Source organism: Mesoplodon bidens (assembly GCF_964165515.1).
Source record: "Mesoplodon bidens genome assembly, chromosome: 6".
Lineage (NCBI taxonomy): Eukaryota > Metazoa > Chordata > Mammalia > Artiodactyla > Ziphiidae > Mesoplodon > Mesoplodon bidens.
This window is the reverse complement of record NC_138162.1, coordinates 95228743-95253493: the sequence shown is the minus strand read 5'-3', so window position 1 is coordinate 95253493 and position 24751 is coordinate 95228743. Positions and strand designations below refer to the sequence as shown.

At 36.9% G+C, this 24751-nt stretch overlaps 2 protein-coding genes across 5 annotated transcripts in view; one reads left to right on the top strand and one right to left on the bottom strand.

Annotated features, from left to right (window-relative positions):
• The window catches only part of CENPP (centromere protein P), a 231964-nt gene that overhangs the window by 103863 nt on the left and 103350 nt on the right, over positions 1-24751 (bottom strand). The window lies entirely within an intron of this gene.
• ASPN (asporin) lies at positions 1366-23340 on the top strand. Of its 3 annotated transcripts, XM_081238016.1 has the most exons (9): positions 1367-1587; positions 5149-5198; positions 8530-8802; positions 11963-12075; positions 14260-14473; positions 15531-15641; positions 19174-19267; positions 19658-19796; positions 22073-23340. In XM_081238016.1, exons 1-9 carry the CDS (start codon positions 1541-1543, stop codon positions 22268-22270), a joined length of 1239 nt encoding a protein of 412 aa, XP_081094142.1. In that variant the 5' UTR covers positions 1367-1540; the 3' UTR covers positions 22271-23340. The 3 variants fall into 3 exon arrangements, with proteins under 3 accessions (XP_081094144.1, XP_081094142.1, XP_081094143.1); XM_081238017.1 differs by lacking the exon at positions 5149-5198; XM_081238018.1 differs by lacking the exons at positions 19174-19267; positions 19658-19796; positions 22073-23340 and adding an exon at positions 18450-19075 and having other exon boundaries at positions 1366-1587.

Genomic DNA, 24751 nt, shown 5'->3' with positions numbered 1-24751 from the left:
TTTTTGAAATCAGACAGCGGCCTCCTCTGAAGACAGAGTGATTCTGAGGGGTCCGGGAGTGCTGGGATTTCTTGATTAGGTGTTTGTGAAAATTAATTGAGCTGTACCATTACAATGTTTATTTTTTTTGTAATGTATACTTCAGTTAAAAGTTAAAAAAACAAAACAAAACACTGTGAAGGACACAGATTTTTGCCCAAGGAGCTTCCCATTTATGGCCACTGCTTTGATGGAGCTCAGGTTAATAAAATCCAGTTCAACACTCATGATGTCCCAATTCATCAAGGTAACAGACAAATGTTTTGAACTAAACATAACTGAATAAATGGGAACATGAGCATTATAACCAAACAGGAGGCCTGCCAAACCTCAGGTGCTGCACCCAGGGCAGGCCTAAAGCTCTGCAGAGGCCAGCATATGGGACTGTCGGATGTGAGGGCCACAGAAGTATATTTTATTTAAGTGCGGGCTGGGTGTCCTGCACATCGGAGGCACAGTACTTTTTCTATGGCTTGCTTCAACATGTGCCATTTCTCTGGGAATCAGGAGCAAACGACAGTCAGATTCTTTGTGTCAGGAGAGACCAGACTCTGCTAAACTACTGGAAACACGCTTTGCCAACAGGCTGCCCCCTAAATCTGCACGTTATGAAGATGCTAGTTTGGCGTTACCTAGTACTTAGAAAAATGTCCTCTTGAAGGATGATGTCTTAATTGATGTGGGAATTGGGCATCCTCTCAGGCCTAATTGTGAATGTTGTCTTCCTGCTCCCATGTCCTCCCTAAATGCTATGTGGTCATAGGTGATATTCTCTTGAAAAGTGAAAGTCCAAGCAGGCTTCACCTGTATCCTTGCATCAATGTCTGTATCACAGCATATAGGCTGGGACCAGAAGCATTGTATAGGGCCTGGTCTGCAGTTCCCCTGACATGCCTGTGGCAGGGCCAAAAGCTTTTAAAGAAATTCTTGAGATGTATGCTTGATGTAACAGCTTCAGACATCAGAAGAAAATTAACAGCATGGCTCCTTTCTTAGGTACATCTGGAGATTGGGTTTACATTTCAATAATGTACTCTTTCAGTATTCCTTCCTAAAACTGATAAATATTTTGTTAGTCTATATAGAGTGAGTGATTTTAAAATTTGTAACTTATAAGTATTCATTCATTTAAGAATTTCATATTTTTTTCAAATCAGGTATTTCTTGAATGGCTTTGAGTGCATTTTCAATGGCCAGTTGCCATGAATTATTAAACTCTCTCTTTTTTTTCTTCAGAATCTTCCAGTAGACGTCTAGAGTTTAGCTAGAAGTCTTGGCTACGATACAAACAGTGATGGAAAACACATGAGCAGTAACAAGTTTTAATCTTGCTTCTCAGTACTAACATGGGCTAATCTGTGGAAGCAGTTTATTCCAGTGTCACCCAGGGTGCAGCCACACCAGGCTCTGCAGAAGGGTGGTTTTCTTTTAAATGTAATACCTTCTCATATTTTCTCCTTAAATAGTAGCTGAGAACATTTATGTTATAGATAAGTAGTACATGGTGGAAAATTCTACTTTCAAGAGAACTTACTCTCTTCTTACAAGGTATGTTTTCATGTCTTTTCTTCATGTACTAGTGTACAATTGTTTTAATCAATACTAAGGGGACATTAATGTTATTAACATAAATGCTTGTAAATTCTATAATATAGTTTAAAGCTTATCTGTATAATTTCTTAAAAAATAGCACTTAAATACATATCTAAAATTACTCCAGCTTTTATGTTTTACATATAATGGATTTACTTTCAACATAATTGTGACTTTTTTAAATAGCTAAATGATAACCTGTCATTATACTTTACCATAAAAGTTAACATGATTGATTTTTAAAATCATTTAAACAAATATCTTGTGAATATGTTCTTTTAAGAAAATAACATTACCTTAATAATGAATGATAGGAAAGCTTGGGGATATTACAAATACATTAAGTGAAAGCAGTAAAAGATTTTTTTCAAAATGTGAAACTATGATATTTTCTAAGGTATTTTAAAAATATACGAGTTATTCAAATGTTTTTACTTACATATTTGAATATTCATATTTTGCCTTGATAAATGTATTCCTTATTCTTATGTGATGAAATGACACTGGACAGTTAAAATGGAGATCCATATAACTCTAAGAAAGAATATTTATCAGCAATAGTTTAATTAGCCCTATATTCAATGTGAAAGATTAGAAACTTCTTTTCACAAAATCCAGTCAGAGTGTAAAACAAAGATTTCCTTTGTTCCCTCCCAAAGTAAATTTTTAATTTAATATTAGATTTTAACAAATTAAACAATGTATTTGATATTCTATTCCCTCTTTTATTTAATATTAGATTTTAACAAATTAAACAATGTATTTGATATTCTACTCCCTCATAATCTAATACAGCACAGCATTCTTTCTTGTTAACTTATTTGGAGGTGTGGCAGCCATAAACAGTAGCCACATGGTATATAGGATTAAGTCACAAAGAATCTGAGGGGGTCTATATCTCTCTAAAGATAAAGAATTAAAAAATCCCACCAAGAATCGAGTTGTTTAAAAAAAAAATCATAAGCCCACACACGTGTAAAAGCATCTTGATGTTTTTAGTATTTAGCCATATAGGGTAGTGGTGGAAAGAATTGAGGATATACAGTCTTCTGTTACAACTACTTAATTAAAAAAGAATATTCAGAAATCTGATCTGAGGTTTGAGACAAAAGAGATTAACTTTACAAGCACAAGTTTTAAGGAAGCATAGGAAACAATAGAAAAAATGAAGAGGTAGGAGTTTTTTGTCTTTAAAGACAGTAGCTAGGTTGCTAGATGCATTGAAAAACTGATGAAGGACAAAACATATAAAAGGAAAAGCAGCCAGCAAGTTCTTCAATCAGTTGCTATTTATACTTTCAAGGTAAAGTTAAGTATTTCTTTAAGGAAATCATAGGCTTTAAAAGTATCAGTTTCCATGACAAAAAGGTACTGTGAATAAGTTGCCAAAGTTTAACTTACTTGTCCATTTACAAGGCTGCGCCTTGACTGCACCAGAATTTAGTCTGGATTCCTTCTGCGAATACACGGAGCATGTTATATCACATTTATATACTGAAAACTATTATTGGTACTTGTGAATCAAGAGGAGTTTCAGCCAAGCAGAACTTTAAGCATAGGATTTAAAAGCACAGTGACTTATTTTCCTAATAATAGTGTCTGAGAGGAAATACCATTTCACTTAGACAAATTTTCCATTCAAGTTTGTGGAACATTTAAGCAGAAAATAGGAGCTTATGTAAATTCAGAAAGACACTTCTCAAGCTACATTTCCAGTCCTAAGAATGTGGCCAAGCCTCTCACCCCATCCTCTCCGAGGAGAGTCTGGTTACTGTCTGGAAGTCACTGTGGGAATAAGACCCATTTAGAGGAGACCAAGCAGAAGGGTGGACAATGCAGCAGTGAGGAGGCCGGCTTCGGCTTCTTCTGCTATAAAAAAGGGCATGGTAGCAAAGTCTCAAAGGCCTCTCCTGGCTCTAATGTGCCATGGCTTAGTAATAACAGTAGCACTGAAATAATATTTCAAAAATTATTCAGAGTAAGAGAAACTTGAAACCAAACTTCGAAGTTTTCCATGAGTAAGAAACTGGCAAAATGTCTAAATCAGGGAAATACTGAGCTTTCTTGGGAACAAGACATAAACATTTTTAAAGCTTTTCAAAATAACAATCTAAATACTGCCAAAACTAAACAAGTAAGAGCTTGAGCCATATTAACACACACAAAATTTAAAAATAAGACAAACAACTAAGAGTCATCATTTAAATGAGAAACAATATTCTCTACACTCTCTGAATAATGGGGAAAAAACATTGCTATTTAGTGTTCCCTCTTGGACATTCCAATATTTTTCTACTGATAAAAAATTGCTTAACTAGAATAGGGCAAGGTTTGGGGTCTATAATCACTTGTTTTTTTTATCAAGGCTTTGCCATCTCAAATGAAGGGAATAAATGGTTAATTCCTCATGGAATCAAGGTTCTCCTGACTTTTCAAGTAAACAGGATAAGAGAATGCAAAAAGATCAGGTTAATTTCATATAACTAACAGAAGACAGAAGTAGCACAGAGAGAAGAATGTGACAGAAGGCATTTTTGGTCTCAATATAAAGAATTTCCTGTCAACCACAGATGGACAGCAGTGGAACTGGATACCTCCTGAGGAGGTGTGCTCCCTGAGTCCTCTCACTGGAGTCATGCAATCAGAGAGCAGACACACCATCTGGTCCACAATGTTCTGGAGGAAACTTCAACACTGGGAGGGAGTTTCAGCTAAATGACATTTCCTGCTTCCACATGTCTCCTCTCTCACTCACCAGGGAAGGGTCCAGAAGGGCATGACTGGTGGCTGCCCCCACCAGCCAGCAACTGGAAAGCTTGCCAACGACCATAGACAAGCCACGGCCTAACATAGCAGGCCAGAGTCACCATCTTATCTAAGGCAGGGAGGAACTCCTGTAGCTTATCAGTGTAAGAAAGAAGAGAGAGGAAGGGAGGGACACTGGCTGATGCTCCTCCTGACCCCACAGGTAGGCTGACCAGCAGCCCTTTTGGAGGGTCCATGTAGGAGAAATAAGCCCCCTCCCTCATGCTTGGCTTTCTTCCTCTCTTTCACCTGAGCGCTGATCTTCTGTGTCTCCTCCCAGCTCGGCTCCTCATGCCAGTGTCCCTCTAAGTCTGTCACAACTGCTCTCCTCCCCCTCATCGCAGCCCGCACCCCGCTCCAGGGCTCTCCTACATCATAGGGCAACATGACTGCAGCAGGAAATGGGGTTTGCAGGAGTGAAGGCAAGTCCCTGGCCCTGCTGCCAGGCTACAGGGAAAGCCGAGACATTGCATCCTGGCTTCCCACTTTGGATCTCTAACATATGCCTCTTGTTATATGTATTCTTTAAAGTTTTACCGTTGTCTTAGGTCTATATTTCTGGTATATTATGCATTACATAGATTTTTCTGGTCTAGACGGGGAAGCTACAGCCTATTTATCTCTAAGTTTCTACAAAAAGAATGAAACTCAAACAACCAACCAACTCAAAAATAACTTTTTATTAAAACTCTTTTATCTCCCATGGACCAGAGTAAATGGTGCTAGCCCTCAAGAAAGTGTGGCTCCAGACTATTTTGAAGGTAGGCACTGTTGGTTGAACTTTGAGGGGGCAGTGAATGGGAAACCTTTAACTGTACTGTCTAATGTTTCTAGAAGTGGTAAGAAAAGGCAAAAGTATATGGAGGACCAGAGCAAAGACAATTTTCTTGCAGATTGCTATTTAAAATATTTAAAAAGCAAAATAATAATTTTAAAAATAGACATAGACAAGAAGATAATCCTTCACCCATAAGCCCACTATCCCTCTTATTAGGCTTGTGTATTCTATTTCAACCTTTTTTTCATGTATGTATATTTTATAGATGTCTTTATTTCTATTGGTCTCAAATAGTAAACTGAGATTTATGAGGAGTACACAGTTTATGAGGAGTATACAAACTTATGGTGAAGAATTTTATTTTCAGAGTCTGGGGACCACACATCTGGAGATTCTTCCAAAATGTTAGAGCCAGAGTGTACACAGCCAGCACTGACCACCCACAGTTTAGTTCTATTTACTAACTTGAGCATTTATTTTTAAGTTTTCCTATTAGTGTACCTGACATTCAAGTATTAACTTTTACAACAATCCCACACTTACCTGAGAGTAGCAAATTAGGGGCTGTGGTTGTTTTTTGAGCAAGGAAGCGTGGGAGAAGTGGATAGGGAGAAGCATGTCCATTGAACATCCAAACATGTTCTACTTCATGGATTATGTATCCTAACCCTGTGCCTGGTACACAGTGGGTACTTGATAAATGCCCAATGAAAAACTCCAGCAAGCTCAAAGAAAGCCAGAGACATGACCTTAAATGACATTTAATTCATTAACCTCTCTACCAAGGTCAAATAAGGTCAGGGGCAGCTACAGACCTAGAAGATAGAGCTGCGATGCAGAACAATCTTAAAGAATAAATTGGTACCAGAGACAAGCTTTGGTTTTGCTAAGGACCAAGAGCTAAATTAGCTAGCTCAAGAATGAGAATTGTGGAAGTCAAGGCAAGGCAGGGCACCAAGCATTAAGGAGCCAGGAACCACAAAGAAGCCTACGGTCAAGAAACATAATGGAGCATAGTTAGGCAGGCAGCTAAGAAGCAGAAATGACGTGCCAAAGTGATGACGGAAATGAAGCCTAGTTGACCAAAACCAGGTGCCTGTGCCAGGATTCCAGGGTGACTGGAATAGTAACCTGCCTGTCCCCAGGGCCGGCTGACAGAAGCTGCTGGCCCTTGAGTTGCCAGCACAATCTCTCTCTGTACCACACAAATCTGATCACACAACCACTCCCATTTCCACCCTCCGAAAGCTGTGAGTGCACTCCTTTATGTACAGATGTACACAGGACGGCAACATGTGGACTGGCTGGAAAGGAGGAGATGACAGAGGCCACTAGATAAAAGAAGATAAAAGAGAGTGCTCCTGTGTGGGTTGCAGCAGAAGATGCAAAGAATGGGTTGGGACACATGAGCTCTAACTCAATTTCCAGTTCAATTTGGTTATGTGGCCTTGGGGAAGCCACTGAAGCTCTTTGCACCTCTCAGGCCTCCTGGTTAATGTGAGAGACGTATCTAGAATAAACTGAATTGACAATTCCACAAGGCAGTGTAGAGATGGAAGGACAGAACTGGTTCTGAAGTGGGATTCAGAATAAGATTATAAAAATATAAAAATCTTTTCTGTTCTGTGTCCTGTAATCTCCCCTTTCCTAGCACAATTGAGTGTGAGTTCTCATAGGGAAACCTGATAAGGCTGGTCATGTCCAGCCGCCCAGTGGGCAAAATGTACTTGTTGCCATATAGATTTCTAAGAGTTAAATAATGTTAGTTATCAGGTTAATCACTGATGACAGTAGGGTTTTTTTTTAAAAAAAACCCTTCTCTGATGATTAAAAGATATATAAATGAATATTTTAATTAAGTTAGTTCATTTCTGATTCTTAAGTCCAAAAAAAAGCAAGGCTGTGGAGAGATATTAAAGCTGATTTCTGGGTTCTAGAAAACTGTAAGAAGCTGGCATAATTCAAGGATTTGGAAGGCCAGGTCTTCCTGAGGCTGGACCAATTCTGACTGACTCTAGAAGCCCTCTGTGGCTAAGGTGCTATCTGGTGCTCAGGCGTAGCAGGACAGCTACACTGCTGGATGACCTGGCTGGGTGTGGACTCCCTCCTGCCAGGATACAGACTCACTAATGGGCATTATGTGAAGCTAACTGCATGCCCCAAAGGGAAGACAGGCATAAGCCTGTTTTAGATGATATCATAATGCTTACAATTTTTGAAAATTACAAAGAATGTATGTTTCACAGTTGATGGTTAAGAAACCATGATATGTAAACATACCTGTAGGAATATCCCCCATCAGATGACAACCAATCTATTCTCAGAAGGTTCTCACTCGTACATTCCAGTTTTGTGTGGGCTTTAAAAAATACAACTGAAAGCACCCTATGCCCCCCGCCCCCTGCAAAAAAACTAAACAAAAGGGACTCAGTGGAAAGATCAGTAAAAAAGAATAGCCTGGACCTCAGATGCTTTGGATCAGGTATTAGATAATGGAACAGATTGGAAGGAAGAAATCCAATAACACTGTGGAAAAAGTAACCAACTCTGAGAGTGAGGCTGGGGAGGATGGTGGGAGAGAAGTTAAAGAAAACTTCCAGATGTACTAAGGGGACATGAAGGATTTTACTTTAAAAGTGACATAGATATTAAGGCAATGGAAGGATTTCAGGAATAAATAGTCAGGTATGATAATATGCTTTTGTTTTTAAAAGCCTTTATTAGTTTCCTAAGTATAAATGTAGTTCTTATTGCTCAGTATAGAAATTAAAGAAAAAAAAAGACACAAGTAATTCATGACTCTACCATCCAGATATTATCATCAATTAGGTATATTTGTGCCAGGTTTTGTGTGTGTATGTAAGTATACCATGTATAGATTTTTTATATTTTCTTTTATTTCAAAAAACAGTTTTTCATATTTTTAAATATCTTTGTAAACATTTTGTGGGTTCCAAAGTATTTCATGGAATAAATATACCCTATTTTATTTTACTATTTCTCTTTAACCATTAGTATTATCTTTAATGTTTTTGCTATTATATATGATTCTCTGATGAACACCTTTATGCACATTAGAATTGTTTCCTGAGACTAGATGCCAAAAGTAGAACGGCTAGATGAAAAATAAAGATATTTATAAAGCTTCCAATGCATATTGCTGGACTGCTTTCCAAAAACTTTTAATAAACTTACTCTCACACTAGTAATAAATTAGAATGCCATTTCACTGTACTCTTGCCAGCTCTGAGAAATGTACAGCAGCAGGAACTGTATTTATTTAAACTTTAACTTAATCCTCAATGTCTACTTAGTTCTAGATTGGTCCCCTACACAGGACGACATGAAGGAGTATGTGCTCCTAGCGTTCTTGACTTTGTGCTCTGCCAAACCCTTATTTCACCCTTCGTACCTGACACTGAAGAATATGATGCTGAAGGACATGGAAGACGAAGGTGATAGTGATGCTAACAACTCTCTTTTCCCAACAAGAGAGCCAATTAACCCATTCTTCCCATTCGATCTGTTTCCAACATGTCCGTTTGGATGCCAATGCTACTCGAGAGTTGTACACTGTTCTGATCTAGGTAAGGACACAGGTCAACTTGTTTTGTAGAATAATGTCATTTTGACAAAATTTAAAGGATAGGGAAAAGACCTCACTGAAATTTCAAAAATCAGCTGATTGTAAAGGCATTTTTCACTTAAATTTTTGAAAAGTGTAACAAACCCCAAAGTACATCCAAACTTATTTTTAAAATCCAGAAAATCAGAGGAAAACAATGGAAATTTCATATACAGAACATTTCCTTCTCTTCCCAAATTTGAATCAGTATTACATTTTAATTTCCTTTAGAGAGAATGGATGTCACTGTGGTTTCATCGCATAGAGTGTCAGCTGGTTGAAACTGTGCTTCCCAGCAAAATTCTACCAAAATAAGTTGCCCATCCAGAACAATAAATAGGTTATAGAGTTTGTGAACTCTCTAATCTAGACACTTTAAAGACAATGCTCTATTTGTTTTGAATGGTTTGGGTTTAAAACTATCTAGAAAATAAATGGCTGAACTAAAAACCACTTTCTAAAGTCTCTTAAAAATGTGTAATTCTCTGGTGAGTATTTTATTCTTTTAATACTTCTAATGAAGGTGCTCTCAAATAGAAGGGCATACTCAGGGAGAGGTGTAACAGGAATGCACATCAAGAATTGTTGTACTCAGCTATTTGCAAAAGAGGAGATGGCTCAGACCTGACCCACTGTGGGAAACCAAAAGTATGGCACACACCTCCCATTCTGGACCTCGAGGCCCATTAAGGCCACTTCCAGAGCGCATATGAGCAGACAGTGCCTCTGAAAGCTTTAGATTCATTTCCTCCTGCCACAGCATTCGTGGCAATTGCCAACGCTTGTTACAGTGAACTCCAGAGACTTTAAAAAAATGTGTTATTATGGGACATAGTGAGAAAGGTGAACAAAAAACATCCAAAAATGAGGATATTATTATGAGCTAGAATCGCTGGTAAAGTCTTAATGGAATATACAGGCCAGGAAAAAATGGGTTTTAAGCTTTACCTTTGACATTCTTGTGAGAAAGAGATGACAGGATGCAAACAACGTTTGCTGGTCTGGAAGCACAGGCAAGAATGACTGTGGGAAGAGTGGCAGGAAGGAGAAATGTAGAAGCTGAAACAGACCCTGGTGTGAGAAAAGGTTAGATTAGGGAGTATCGGAAGGTCTTTTTTTTTTCTTTTGGTACTGTCGTTTTTAAGCTGCATCCCAGGCAGGAAAAAACTTTACTATCAATTTGTAGAGTTGAAGCCTGAGAAAACAATTTGCTAAACAAAGATCAGGATAAAAATGTATCTATCTACTTTGATACTGCTGGATGTAAACTGGGTTGGTTCTGGGTAAGACTTTGACTAAGGAGATGTTCACCTTTAGCACACACCATCCTTGAGTGATGGCCTTTGTGTTCACTCAAGCACAAGGTCATCTACTTCAACTTAAAGACCTTGAAGGAAACACTGCATAGCTCTGCTCCAGTATGTGACTGTCTTCAAGGAACTGAGAAAGACCAAACTGCCTCATGACAGACAGTTGGTTGCAAATAGTGTTTTACTTACATGGTCTCTTGAATATTTAGCTTTGAAAAAAATCTAATAAAATTCACCCAAGAATATCTGTAATAGTATGACACATACCTTTAAAATGACACAGCACTGTTAGCAGCATAGAGTGGTCCCCCATGACAACTGAAGATGAAAAGGACACTTAACAATCTTTTTCCCTCAGGAAATGAAATTTTTTTCAGAGCTTCCATATTCATCAGGGGTAGGGTAGGGGAAGGTTTGTCGAAGTTTATGTTACTAGATCCTGTCTGCAGAACCTCTACCTTCCTATAAGAACTTCCACTTCGTTTTCTAAAACCAAAGTAATCTCCTAACAAAACTGCTGTTATACCTCGGTAACCCATCAAGTTACCCCCTTTCCCCCCTTTCCATCTATGTCAAACTTCTTAAAAGAATTGTCAATTTTAAAGCAGAAAGGGCAAAGTATTGAGGGCTGTCAAGTGAAATGTTGATATTCACAGTATTTCAATATTGAATTCTTCAATTTGGGGCTATTGATTATTATACTACTCTTCAGGAGTAAGGATGGCTCCACTAAAAGCGTAGTAATATCTAAAACTCACTTTAAAATACATAAAAAAGATAAATTGATGGATGGACAGTAAGTACAGTACAGTAAAATGTTGATGGGAGAAAAAGGAATATGAATTTTCACTGTAAAATTCTTTAAACTTTTCTGTATGTTTGAACATTTCAAAAATAAAATGTTGGGGAAAACCAAGAAAGCCCCATGCTCCTCAAGCATAAATACCATATGGAATGTCCGACAACAATCAGAGGTGCACGTGTTCAGCCATTTAGGGAAAGCAAGGAAAGTAAGGAAGAAATGCGCCACATACAGCTCCTGGCAATTTTCTGCTTCTTTAAGAGAGGAAAAACACACTTAAGTCTTCAAATAATGTAATTAACATTTACTGAGTACCTACACAAAAAGGAAGATGCAGCTGCTGAGATGAGAGAAAAGAAAGCTATTACTAGAGTACACAGCTCAAAAAGAGCTAAGGCTGTGGGTGATAAATTCAGTAAAGGTATACTACACACCTAGATGTTAATTATATGTTATGGATGAATAAGTTTCCGTAAATCAAATAATTTACGACTAATTAGAGGGGCTCATTATTAAAGGAAATGGGTAGTAAAGTCTTTGATAGTGTACACGAAAATAATTTATCTATTTTCTAAGCACAACTTTCTACATGTTGATGCTTCTTAAAATGATCAAAACCCACAGGCTCCAATTTAGCACTACAGCTGCCTGAAAATCTGCAAAGAATGTTAATATTCTTTAGTCAAAAGTGCATCAGCAGAAGCTGTGCCTCAGCTGTAGGTCTCCTCCTCGCAGTCATATTAGAACCCCCCAACTTAGCTCCATTTAATGTCACCTTGCAGCAGACTGAACGGTGATAGCCAGAACCAGCTAGATACCTTGTAAAAATAAAGTTACTTGATAAGATCTTTAGGCCTTTCCAAAGAACAATGTTTTTGTCATCTGTTACATGTTGAGTCATCTATTACTTAATGGTAACCATGAATTTTTTTAAAAAGCACATTTCTATCATATCAGCAATTTCATCTTTAGCATATAACATATATGCAACGTGTTTGTTTATTTCTCAGGTTTGTCCTCTGTCCCAAGCAATATTCCATTTGACACCCGAATGGTTGACCTTCAAAACAATAAAATTATGGAAATCAAAGAAAATGATTTTAAAGGACTCATCTCACTTTATGTAAGAATACATGCAGATATTTAAGTGAAAATCTCTGTCACTGCTAAAATGATTGCTTGTATCTGTGTCTGTGTAAACAAGTCTTACTTTTCTGTGTATGATGAGTGACAAAATCCCCGTTATTCAGCAGTGGTCTAGCTAATGAAAAATTATAGATTTAATTCAATCAATAATTTAATTCAACTGATGTTTACTGAATAACAGCCAGGTGGAAAGGCAGCGGGCTAAGAATTCAAATAAGTGGTCCTTATGATCTATTTAGGTTCTATTTAGGTAATCATAGTCATTATACACTAAAATAATAAAACTGATTATTTTCAGGAAGTCATTAGTGTACAATGTAAGAAAAGCAGTACCCAAACCCACAAAGCTCTAACAGCAGCACGTGCGATATAACATAATTGACTAAATATACTGGTATGGCTCTTTTTCTAGATCTCTAAAGATGAAAAAGAACTTTTCCTTACTCTACTCATTAATATTTAAATTTTCTGAGATTTAAAAGATTCTTATTTTTCTGTTTAGCATTTTGAGCCTCTAGATTTTAGCAGGTAAAATTTCTAATTCTATTTGAAATTGGGTTTGAGGGAGAGCCTGATTCCACACTGTCACAGACATGGGGTGTGCGGCACACACAGAAAGGAGTATATTTGACCAGTGGTAACAAGATGTATTTTAAATTCTTCTAGGCTTAACCTATCTCAGTTGAAATTGTTAAAAGTAGTGATGTGTCTGAAAGGAAGGTAAGAAAAAGGAGACACTAAGGGCCTATGGTGAAACCAGTAAACATAATAAGTAAGGGGAGTTTAACTGCAGAAGTACTTGTATTTCTTCTGTGAAACAGCAACAATGTGAATAATACCAGAAAGGCGTATATTAAGTCATTCTGGAAACGACGGGAAGATTGTCGTAGAATGGAACTGGGGACAAAAATCATAAAAGAAAATAATCTAGAGCTGCTCCCTGAAAGAATGAGAGGATCCAGATTAGCAGAGAGGAATAAAAAGTCCTAGGAATGCCATTGCCCTTGTGAAACATTGAAAATTGTTTCTGCAAAATCTGGCACGTTTTGAAAATAGTTACTAGGTGAGTGGCAAGCCCTGGTTACCAAGGATTTTCCCAGTTTTGGTTCTGAAGTTCCGCACCCCAGCAGATCAAGATGGCTGCAGTCAGAACCCTCAACATGTCGCAAAGGGCTTGGCTGTGGGGAACAAAGATTCAGGCTGCATTAAGCACTTTCACTCTCTGGGGTTGTGTCTTCTCTGAAGAGTGCTGCCACGCCGCACTGAGAAATAGTCACAGAACTGAGAAGAGGTTGAGTCATTCTTCAGAAAGTACTACCATTTCCTCAGTGTCTAAAATATGCCAGAATGCTGAGGGCACTTTGTAAGAGTTTATTCTTACAGGCCTCTATTCTGGGGAAAATGGTAAACGTTAGTAAACAAGACAGAGGTGAGGTTTTAAGGGTAGATAAAATCATGCAAAAATGTATTTGTTGTGTACTGAAGTTAATTTTGTAGAGTGAATAGCTTTTAAGATAAGATAAAGAGGGCTTCCCTGGTGGCGCAGTGGTTAAGAATCCGCCTGCCAATGCAGGGGACATGGGTTCGAGCCCTGGTCCGGGAAGAACCCACATGCCGCAGAGCAACTAAGCCTGTGCGCCACAACTACTGAGCCTGCGCTCTGGAGGCCGCGAGCCACAACTACTGAAGCCTGTGCCCTAGAGCCCGTGCTCCGCAACAAGAGAGGCCACCGCAATGGGAGGCCCACGCGCCACAACGAAGAGTAGCCCCCACTCGCTGCAACTACAGAGAGCCCCCGCGCAGCAACAAAGACCCAACTCAGCCAAATAAATAAATTAATTAATTTAAAAAAATAAGATAAAGATAATACTATCCATCACTTCCATGAAGAGAAATGGGAGAGGGGAGCCTTAAACATGTGTCACCTACTCAAAGACAAACCAAAGGTGTGAAACCAATCGTTAAAGCTTTGCACTGTTCCAACTCAGTAGTAAATTTTTCTTTTTTTAAGCTTAGATTGGGCTGGAGAATTATTTACATGGTTAATAAAGTATATGAATGACATAATTTGCATTGATTTCCATGAGTGACTAATCACTGTAGAATACTGGTAAATCAAATCCACTTCCTGATATGGTGTAACTTTTTATGCTTTGTCTAGGCTTTGATTCTGAACAACAACAAACTAACAAAGATTCACCCCAAAGCCTTTCAAACCACAAAGAAGTTGCGAAGGCTATATCTGTCCCACAATCAACTAAGTGAAATACCACTTAATCTTCCCAAATCGTTAGCAGAACTCAGAATTCATGACAATAAAGTTAGGAAAATACAAAAGGAGACATTCAAAGGAATGAACTCTTTACATGTGCTAGGTAAGTTTTTGCAAATGAATGGAACATTTTAAAATTATAAGCAATATGCAGATGTAGAGATCTTTATCATCATTAACAACTTTAGGACTGATAATTTCCAAAATTAATTTTTTGAATCTAGTAAGCTGTACCTAGATGAGCCATTCATAAATCAATGAAAGTATCAAACAAAATTTATAGCACTTAAAGAAATACACCTTTTACAATACAAATACACATGCACTCTGCACTCTCAAGAATCCCTTAGTGTGGTTTCTGTTTTCTGACTGCACTTAATTGGTTAAAATCTGTTATTCTTATTTAATTTAAAGGTATCATTTTTAATGTATTGTAAAAACTACTCAAATACAACCTACAACATTAATTCAGATATTATTTGGAATGTACATCTAACTTTTCATTTTCTGCTTTGAAGATTATTCAGCTAAGGCGTTTTTACTGTATACTTCCAATTCTACACACTATTTTACTTCTAACACCCATGGTATAACCATGCCATCTTCCCCTACTATATCCATTCAAAATTCCTAACCAATATTCTCATTCATTTATTTACTCATTTAATTCAACCAAGTGCCTGGCACTTAACCAAATAGCTTCACTTTCTGGCATTCCTCAGTTATATTTCTGTTAATCAAGCAATTTCTAACTGACTTACAATTTTAAAAGTTTAGGTGACAAATAAATAAATGTACACTGGAAAACACAAAGGTTTTGAATTATATGAAGGATGGTCTTTTTTCTTATGTTACATTACTATAACGAAACCTTGATTATGATCATGGTTGGAAAAGAGTGATAAGTAAGTTACTGACTTAGTAATTCAAAGCAAAATAGTAAAGCTGTTATATATTCCAGCCTATGTAACACAAAGCAGTCTTTTTCTGAGACTGACAGAAAGGAGAGTAGATAGACACAGAAACAGATATACTGAGTGAAGGAGAGTGAACGATAATGCTCACACTTCTTAGAATTTTCTTGGGACGTGCATCTCTGCATTGTGAGTTTCCTTCACATACAACATATGTATGCTAAATTATATAATTTCCCCCCACAGAAATGAGTGCAAACCCTCTTGATAACAATGGGATTGAACCAGGGGCATTTGAAGGGGTAACAGTGTTTCATATCAGAATTGCAGAAGCAAAACTGACCTCAGTTCCTAAAGGTTTGTATTTATACAGTATTTATTGAATTGTCATTTTAAAATGACCATTAAATGTAAGGTTGTAAAGTGTACACACTGTCAAAACCACACTGCAATTAGAATTCTTTTTACCAGTGTATCTGGTCAGCGTAGTATGAAATTTAGTGTTTTCTCATGTACACATCAAGAGCCATATGTAATTCTTTTTTCTTTTTTTGACAGTATGAAACCAGAATCTTTTTTTCCCAGTACGAACAAACATTAAGAAGCAAAGAACTTTTTATTTTCTGTCTCTTTCCTAACATTTACTCATCTATACTTGTCATTCTGTGAAGTGTCTGTTAGAGGTGAGAATGCTGTAGAGAAGAAAGCAGAGGAAGAAGCACAGGGCCAGAGACCTTTCTCCCAGCCTTGCAGCAGTGGTTCAGGGTGGGGCTTGTGAGGAGGGATTGGGGCAGACGCTGGCTCTGGCAGGGATAGGTGTATACTCTGGGCAAGGCACTCTATACCTCATTTTTCTTACACAGGGGTGCTGTGCAGATTAATGGGCTGATGCACAGAAAGGTCTGAAGACAATGCTGGGCACATAGTAAATGCTCTCTCCTGACATAAGCAATAACAGAGTGAGCACTGTGCTCTTTATCATATGAGCTGAAGCTGGTGCCTCAAAGTAAAATGCTTCTTAAGTTTGCTACTGGACCAGTTTTCTAATGCATTACTTCTAAGCTCCCAGACTGATGATTAACTAGATTGGATTTGCCTTTCTCCAAACCCATGCTCAAGGTCACACCTTCCTCCTCCCTGACAAGTTCTCTCTTCTATGCTAACACCTGGATCAGAAATAACCCCTATGATTAATAACACAGTTTCCTTTCAAACAGCCCTGTCTTTCAGTATCCATAGTAAAAGCAGCAATAACCTGTTTTCTTCTATTTTACCATAACCCCTTTTCTACTACTCAGATGATCCAGAAGATTAACAGAACAAATACATGCTGATAGTTTAAAAGACCCAGCAAAGCTGCTATTATTAATTAAGTAAAGCTGCTATTATTAATCTTTCATTTAGGAGGAAAATCATCTAAAGTAAAAGTAGAAAGACAATTTCTTTTAGTATAGAAAAAATCAGTTTAATTCAGAACTACACAATTAAAAACAACCTTAATTTAGGTTTCAAGGAGATGGCTGTTTTTCTACAAGAAACATAAAATATTATAGTTACCTTCTAATCTTTAGAACAACAACAAAAATACATACTGTGCCTAACAAGTTAAATAAAATCCCTTTCATAAGCTGGAAGCTGACATAGAGTGAGGGGCAAGAGGAAGAGGACAGGAGAGGATAAGAGGATCTACTGGAGCAGAAGAGTAGGGCGCCACCCCCGAGCTGTGGCTCTGAGGTCCCGCAGTTATCATCGCTCTTTATACTTACGTCAGCAGCTTTCTTATACTACAAAACATCCTGAGAGTAATTCTCTTCAAGTTTCAAAGTGTATCTTAAAAATGAAGTTTTAACTCCTCGTGAAATTCTCAAGATTCTTCCAAAGTCTAAAGGAACATTTTATGTCTTTGGACATTTAAATTTCAAATCTCCAAATTTACATAACTACTGCTTTAAGATCCTCATGACATTCAAAAGCCAGTTTTTTGTTTTTATGACTTATTTGCTCAAATATTAAGGCTGACTGCCCAAATGTTATAATTCAATCATCACTACCCATTGTGACAGGATGAATCAGGCCGAGGTCCAGAGGGTTCTTACCAGACCTGACAAGTTAACATAAGAAGAGTGAAACTGTTTTCCTTCCTATTCATCTGGAAAATTCTGTTACACAATAGTATTGTGTTGAGGGGAGGAGAGACCTGTTTGAAGATAGGGTAGGTGTAGAAATATCTGTATGAAAGTATGCTATATCTGTTGGCAGTCACTGAGCTACCCAAATCCATGAGGACAGTTCCCTTAAATTCTACAAACCCTCTTCCAAGTTTTCCTGACTCAACATGCACAGAGATTTCTTGTCTTTGACTTGCTACAGCATATTCTAGAATAGACTGGCACACTCTATAATATTTTTCTAGTGATTTTTGTATACATGATAGACTTGCTCAATTAGTGTTTAAGGTCTTTGAAGATAGAACTTACCTTCAACAGTCTTTACTACTAATAAAATAAGGAAATGTTTTAGCACGAGTTGAAAAATGAATGTATTTCCTAGCTAGCTAACAAGAACTTTTGACTGAAAAAATAGTATCTTATGTGTAGGATTAATAAAATGAGATCTGACTGAATTTTCTGGTTAGTCTCTTTCATTCCAGTTTCAGTTAATCTGGGGAGGGCTGGGGTCAGAACATGAAGGTGTGAGATGAGAAGGTGCAAACATTCACAAGGTACCTGCCATGTGCCAGGTGGCACTGAAGATGCTTCTCTTAATTTATGCAGAAACTACTACTAATTGAAAAGAATAAATCCTGCAGTGGATCAAACATATCAAACAGGGAAAAAATCCATATGTTCATAATGATATAAAAAAAATTCATTGGTCACCTCTGGGCATTGCACTAATTCATTACTTGAAAAAAAATCAAGCGTTTATGCTGCTTTTCCTATAAAAACTGTATTATAAAGTAAGTAATTAATTAATGAAAGAAAATTCTTTAGAGAACAGTCTCACCTAATAAATGAATAACGAATGACAAAATCAGAAAATCACCATTTTCCCATTCTGAATGAAATAATAAATCTAGGTAGCAGTAATCAATGAATGAGTGCAAAGACCGTCAGATGAAAGAGTGACTTGCTGAATCTAATCTGGTCTCTATATCTACTACAGGTCATAAGAAATAAGGGGGCTAGAAACCATGATAAACTATATTATGTGGAGGCCAACAGCCCAATCTACAAAGGAGTATCTCAAGCAAATTAATATCTGAAACAAATCAACAGAAGAAGGAGAAAAAGGAAAGAGTAATAGAAGAAGAGATTTAAAGAGATATAAGCCCCAAATATATCCTGTAAACTTTATTTGGATCCTGACCTGAACAAGTCAACTGTAAAACAATACATCTGAGATCATTAGGGAGAGGAATATTAGATGATTGAAGAATTGTTGCTAATTTTGTTAGATGTGATACTAACATGATGGTTATGTAAGGGGAAAAAAAGATGACCTTATGGGTTAGAGATGTCTAGTGAAGTCTTTACAGGTGAAATGACATTATGTGTGTGAAATTTGATTTTAAGTACTCCAGCAAAAAAATAAATGAATAAATAAAAACAAGTCAATAAACAAATCAATAATAAATAACTATTGGCGTAGATGAAACAAGACTGGAAAAATGGAGATAACTGTTGAAGATGGGCAACAGCATGGTGTCTCATAATACTAGTTTCTATTTTTGTATATGTTTGAAATTTTCCATAATAAAAAGTTAAAAAAAAGCAGATTCCCCCAAAACTGCCTAAGCCTATAATGTGAAACTTAACAAGTAAACAACTAATCGATAGGGCTTGGTCTTAGCCTGATCTAACATACATATGTCTTTTCTTATCGCTAGAACTACCTTCAACTTTACTGGAGCTACATTTAGATTATAATAAAATTTCAACTGTGGAACTAGAGGATTTTAAACGATACAAAGATCTGCAAAGGTAAACATCCCCCAAATCCTAACTTGGAAGTGGTAGTCCATATGATGAAGATATTAATGAAACTTCTTGGAGAATGTGTACAGGGACATAAAATTAAGGGAAAACTAGAAGGAACTGCTATCATTCTGTCTCAGTAATGGAAGAGGGAGAGCAAGTGGAATGAGAAAAGGGACACTTTCCAAATGTCCCTTTTTTTGCATATAGGTTAGACAGAAAATTTTCTGACAGTGGAGGAGAGGGCTGTTACATCTTGAAATAGGTTATTAAAGGAAACCATGAAATACCTTTCTCTGAACATATATACAAATATTTCTAACTCAGTTGTGGTGTCTGCAGCTAAGTGTATCATACCATCTGCTCAAGAGTTGATGCATTTTATGTCATTTTTAGGCTGGGTCTAGGAAACAACAGAATCACAGATATCGAAAATGGAAGTCTTGCTAACATACCACGTGTGAGAGAAATACACTTGGAAAAAAATAAACTGAAAAAAATCCCCTCAGGATTACAAGAGTTGAAATACCTCCAGGTAAAACATTCTACTTGTGTTTTGCAGATATTAGTACTTTTCTTTGTTTTTTATGAAACATATTAGTATCTGGAGCAAAGACCCATCAAGTAGCAATGGTAATTCACACCCTAAAGACCCTCCAGGTTGGCCGAGGTGTTTTATGCCAAGGACAGCGTTAGAATACCAGTTTCTATTGAGATATCAGCTAAAACGCTCAGGTACCCATTTCCATCCCTCTGTTTCTTCTACTGAAACTGCTAAGCCCATTGTGGTGAAGGTACGGACGCAGCTAATTTCAGGTTTCTGGGGGTGGCAGTGGCTATGTAAAGGCAGGACCGGTCAGGAGGAAATCAAGTAGAATTATATAACCTTTCATTCTGGAAACATTTCACAAAGGCAGAGCATGTGGATGAAGTCCCAGGTATTTTCACTATCAGTGTGGTGCCACATTAGAAGTGTGCATGCTTTTTAAAAACTCAGGCCAGAATATATAATCAAAAGTCAGTATTTGGAGCATTAAGGGTGCACATTTCTTGTTCTTCATTACTAGAAAAGTTTTCCTTCTAATCTGGCAACTCTTGACTAGCTGGGAGGGGCCACAGAATTGTTGGAAAATCTGATAAAGCTCTAGATATTCCCAAGAACAAAAATGAGACAACATTTTCACATAATTTTAGGAGTTTCACAGATCCTCCTGATTCCCATCTGTGGACCTCAAATTAAGAATCCCTACTTAATCTCATGTCACCTTAGTCCATTTTTCTCATGTGCTTTCCTTGATATACAATTTCTCATCTTCCAAGGAAAAACACATTGAGAACAAAACTGGGCCTTGAGCCATTTGCTTCTAGATTTCTTTCTAATTTTTCTTTAAACAAGTTCTGTTCACTACACAAATAGAAGCCTGTGAAATAGAAGCCATCAGAATGGATGTGCTATATAGGCAGATGCTCATTTCAAGATTATGACTTTTGCTTCGATTTTTTCAAATGCTGCGTTTAAATGTTTATTTAACCAGTGAGCATGACCAGAGTCTTTCCTCCCTCAAGCTGTCCAGTCTTTGAGTACTTTACTCCACAACGCTGATCCCAGCTTCTGGGTGTCTTAAATCTATCCATACTATTGCTAGCATTTTAAAAAATGAACAGAATTATAACACATAGTCATAAGGATACAATTCAATGGATGTCCACAAAGCAAACACACTCATGTCCAGCACTGTTCCCCATTCTCAGTGAGGTCAATGCTGTGGAAACTACATCTTGCACTGCTGCTGGGCTGCCAGGAAACCATATAATGCATCTGTCACAAAATCTCCAAGATCAATAGAGGGCGGAAGGGACTCCAACAGAAAACTAGAGGTTTTAGCAGTGCCTACGGTTCTCACGACTGGCTCAGATCAATCTCACCAAGGCAAAATCTAGAGGTAACAACGGCTAGAACTGGTATCTTAGCCTTGCCAGCAAAAGCCTCCTTCTTCCTAATATGCCAAAACACTGTTAATTAAGTAGATTGTTTTTACTTCCCAGAAATCTCAGTTGCCAAAAAAATCCAAAGAAGAAATTTTAAGGGCTGTTAAAGGGAAGGAAGGGAAGGTCCTATATTGTCCATTCTTTCTGAGTAATAATTTAATAAGACACATACTCAGCCTATAAAATTGTATTTTATCCATTGGAGCAAATAAAAATTCAACTATTGATGTTGTATTACAGATACATATTTAAGGTGTCGATAGACATATTTTTCTATAAAATTTACCAAAAAGCAGCTCTACACTTCTCCCTTTGATCACAGAAAATGCTGGCTAAAAATTCTTCACATTCATATTGCAAGTCATTCTTAGAGCATTAAATTTCATTCTTCTGCTCATTTCTAATACTTTTAAAATACATTATTGTAAATATGGCACTGAAGTAACCATACACACACACAGGCACACACCTATACGTGTGTGCGTGAGTGTGTGTGTGTGTGTATAGAGACAGAGAGATAGAGACAGAGAGAGACAGAGACAGAGGAGAGTGGCATGTGCTGACCAGGCAGTGTGCCCTGGGCACTGGCATGAGTCCTACGTCACACTTCACACATAGAGCACTTCTGTATGTAACACAGGAGCCTGCATCCTTGTAATAAGTATTTAACAGGCATAAACGGGCACATATACTTTAAGCAAAATGTATTCAAATCAGGGTAAAATAAAGAGACAAACCCATGAACAAATGCTGACTACAGCAGAATATCTTCTCTTTACATTTATCATGTATTTTTAATCCACTCTTTTCCCACTACAACAGATAATCTTCCTTCATTCTAATTCAATTACAAAAGTGGGAGTGAATGACTTCTGCCCAGCAGTGCCAAAGATGAAGAAGTCTTTATACAGTGCAATAAGTTTATTCAACAACCCAGTGAAGTATTGGGAAGTACAACCTGCAACATTTCGTTGTGTTTTGAGCAGAATGAGTGTTCAGCTTGGGAACTTCAGGAAGTAATAATTAGTAATTAGTGACATCCACTTAATGTAAAATTCAAACATTGTTACATTTGGAATACTTGAACTCTATTTAAAATGGTGGTATTATGCACATAAGCAAAATATCTATTCCCATGTGTTAAGTCCACTGACTTACTGTACGACAAAAAATTTCAACAGAATTTTGCAAAAACTATCGATACAACAGGATTAAAGGAAATAAGTACCTGTTGCAGTTTCCTTTTACATATAAATGATTTTGCATAAATCTCATGCTTGAATGTTCTTTCTCAGTAACAAAAGATAAGACATTCAGTATTTAACACTTTGTTATCAAGTGCATTTAAAAAAGAACTGTACTGTAAATGGAATGCTTGACTTAACAAACTTTGTGCTCTTTCATTTGCTATTAGAAAAAGAAAACTGACAAGTACGGTTATATAAAGAGTATGTTATCCTTATTCTGTCTTTAAAAACTTGGGTATTACTGTAATATTTCTAATAATGTTGAAGTATGGTTTGATATAATCTTATTCAAATTCTCATGCCTTAGAGCCTTACTGTCTTTATGTTTAAAACTCCTTATAATAAAGCCTTCAGTAAGTGTTTATTACCAACGCAACAGATGCTATTCATAAACAGCTTTTTTCCCAAGCTGTAGCACAAGCTTTTCTTTTTAACTATTATTACCTAATTATAAAACCTCTGTAGAAATGCATAGTGAGTGCTTATATAAAATCGCACCCTTTTTACTATCACAGTTATTATAAGCTTTTAACAGGGTGTCAAGTGTTAGGTTATACAACACTGTCACCTCAATGCTAAGGAATGGTTTTGAGAGGTCCCTTTGCAAGACCTTCATTGGAAGAGACTGGATACTATCAACCCTACACCAAACCGTCTCCTTAAATATGCCCAAACTGGATAACTCTGAAAAACACACCTGGTATAACTGAATAGGCAGGGCATTAAACGGAATGCACAGCTCTGTATAAAAATTAAGAGTACTTAACGTATATTTTTGTTGGTGTTCAACATAAGTAAAACGAGAAAGTAAGGAAAACATTAAAATATTGGTTTGAAATAAAATATTTTGCTTTGGTTTCATTTTTCTTCTCCCATTCAGGAACATAAACTACTTTTCATAAAACTCTTATATCTTCACTACAACATTTTTAGTAAAGTGTTAATGCTTATCCTTAATAATAGTACCGAAATATCCCAAATTATACCTGTGCCATGAAAGATAATAACCTTTATGGTAAACCACCTCAAAAACTAGACTTTAAATAATTTTGGGGAGAGCAGTACCTTACAGATATGTAAAATGGGGTGGAGGGTCTGGATATCCAAGTCAAGAATGCGTAAATAGGTCTTCTTCTTCACAGTGAGGTTCCCCAACTCTGGCACTGCTGACACTCTAGGCTGGATCATTCTCTGTGGGGAGTGCTATCCTGTCCTTTGCAGAATGTCTGGCAGCTCCCTGGTCTCTCCTCACTAGATGCCAGCAGCACTTGCACGCCGGCCCCACAGTGTGACAATCAACAATTTCTCCCCAAAACGCCAATGTCCCGGTGGAACGGGTGGAGCCAAATTGCAGCTGGTTGAGAACTACTGTTTTATAGAAAATTTACTTAATTTCTAAATTCTGACACAAATTTGGAAACCTGAAACAAAATAGTTAGTATTTTTGTTTGGTAAAACTGTAGGGGCAAGATTAAAGTGTGATTAAAATAATAGCACCAGTAGTGATGTAACAGAAAGAGCCCAGGGATACAGAGCTCTGAGTTGGAAAAACATACAGAGTCCAGTTCCACTTATAGTCTTGGGCAAATCACAATCTCTTTGAACCTGTCTTCTCATCTGTAAAGGGTAGGCATGAGAATACTGATCAAATAAGTTGCTATAAGAACTGAATAATAAAAGTATATGTGAAAATGCTTTGTAAACCATAAAGATTCATGAAACATGAATAACTGTTAACACTGGACAATAATTTACTGCACGAAAAATTAAAGAATAAGAAGTCCTTTAAAAACAGAAGAATACCTAACAATGATAATCATCCTACAATTAAATGTTCTGAAGTTCTAATAGTTTTAATAAATAAAATTCATTTTTCTTTCTTTTTTTAAATTCATTTTTCTACAATATATCATAAAAATAAAATTGTGACATCATGCCACTTATAAGAACATAAGTAGAAGTGAAATGTTCACTGAAATTGTAAGAATACAGTTCTTGAAATTAAATTAAATTATAAGGTTAGTGCTAAGGTTAGAATCATCTAAACAAATAGATTAGTCTATGATCTGAATAGAGAAGCTTAAAGTAGCTAAATTAACCTTTTCTAAAAAGAAAAGACAGCAAAATTTTTTAAATACTGGAAATGATTCCTGAAACCACTGCAATTAAGTTCCTGTATTTAATGTTTGTGTTTTTCATCCCACAGCTGTTAACCATTTTTGGTTATATGTTTGCAAAAGACAAATCACTAATA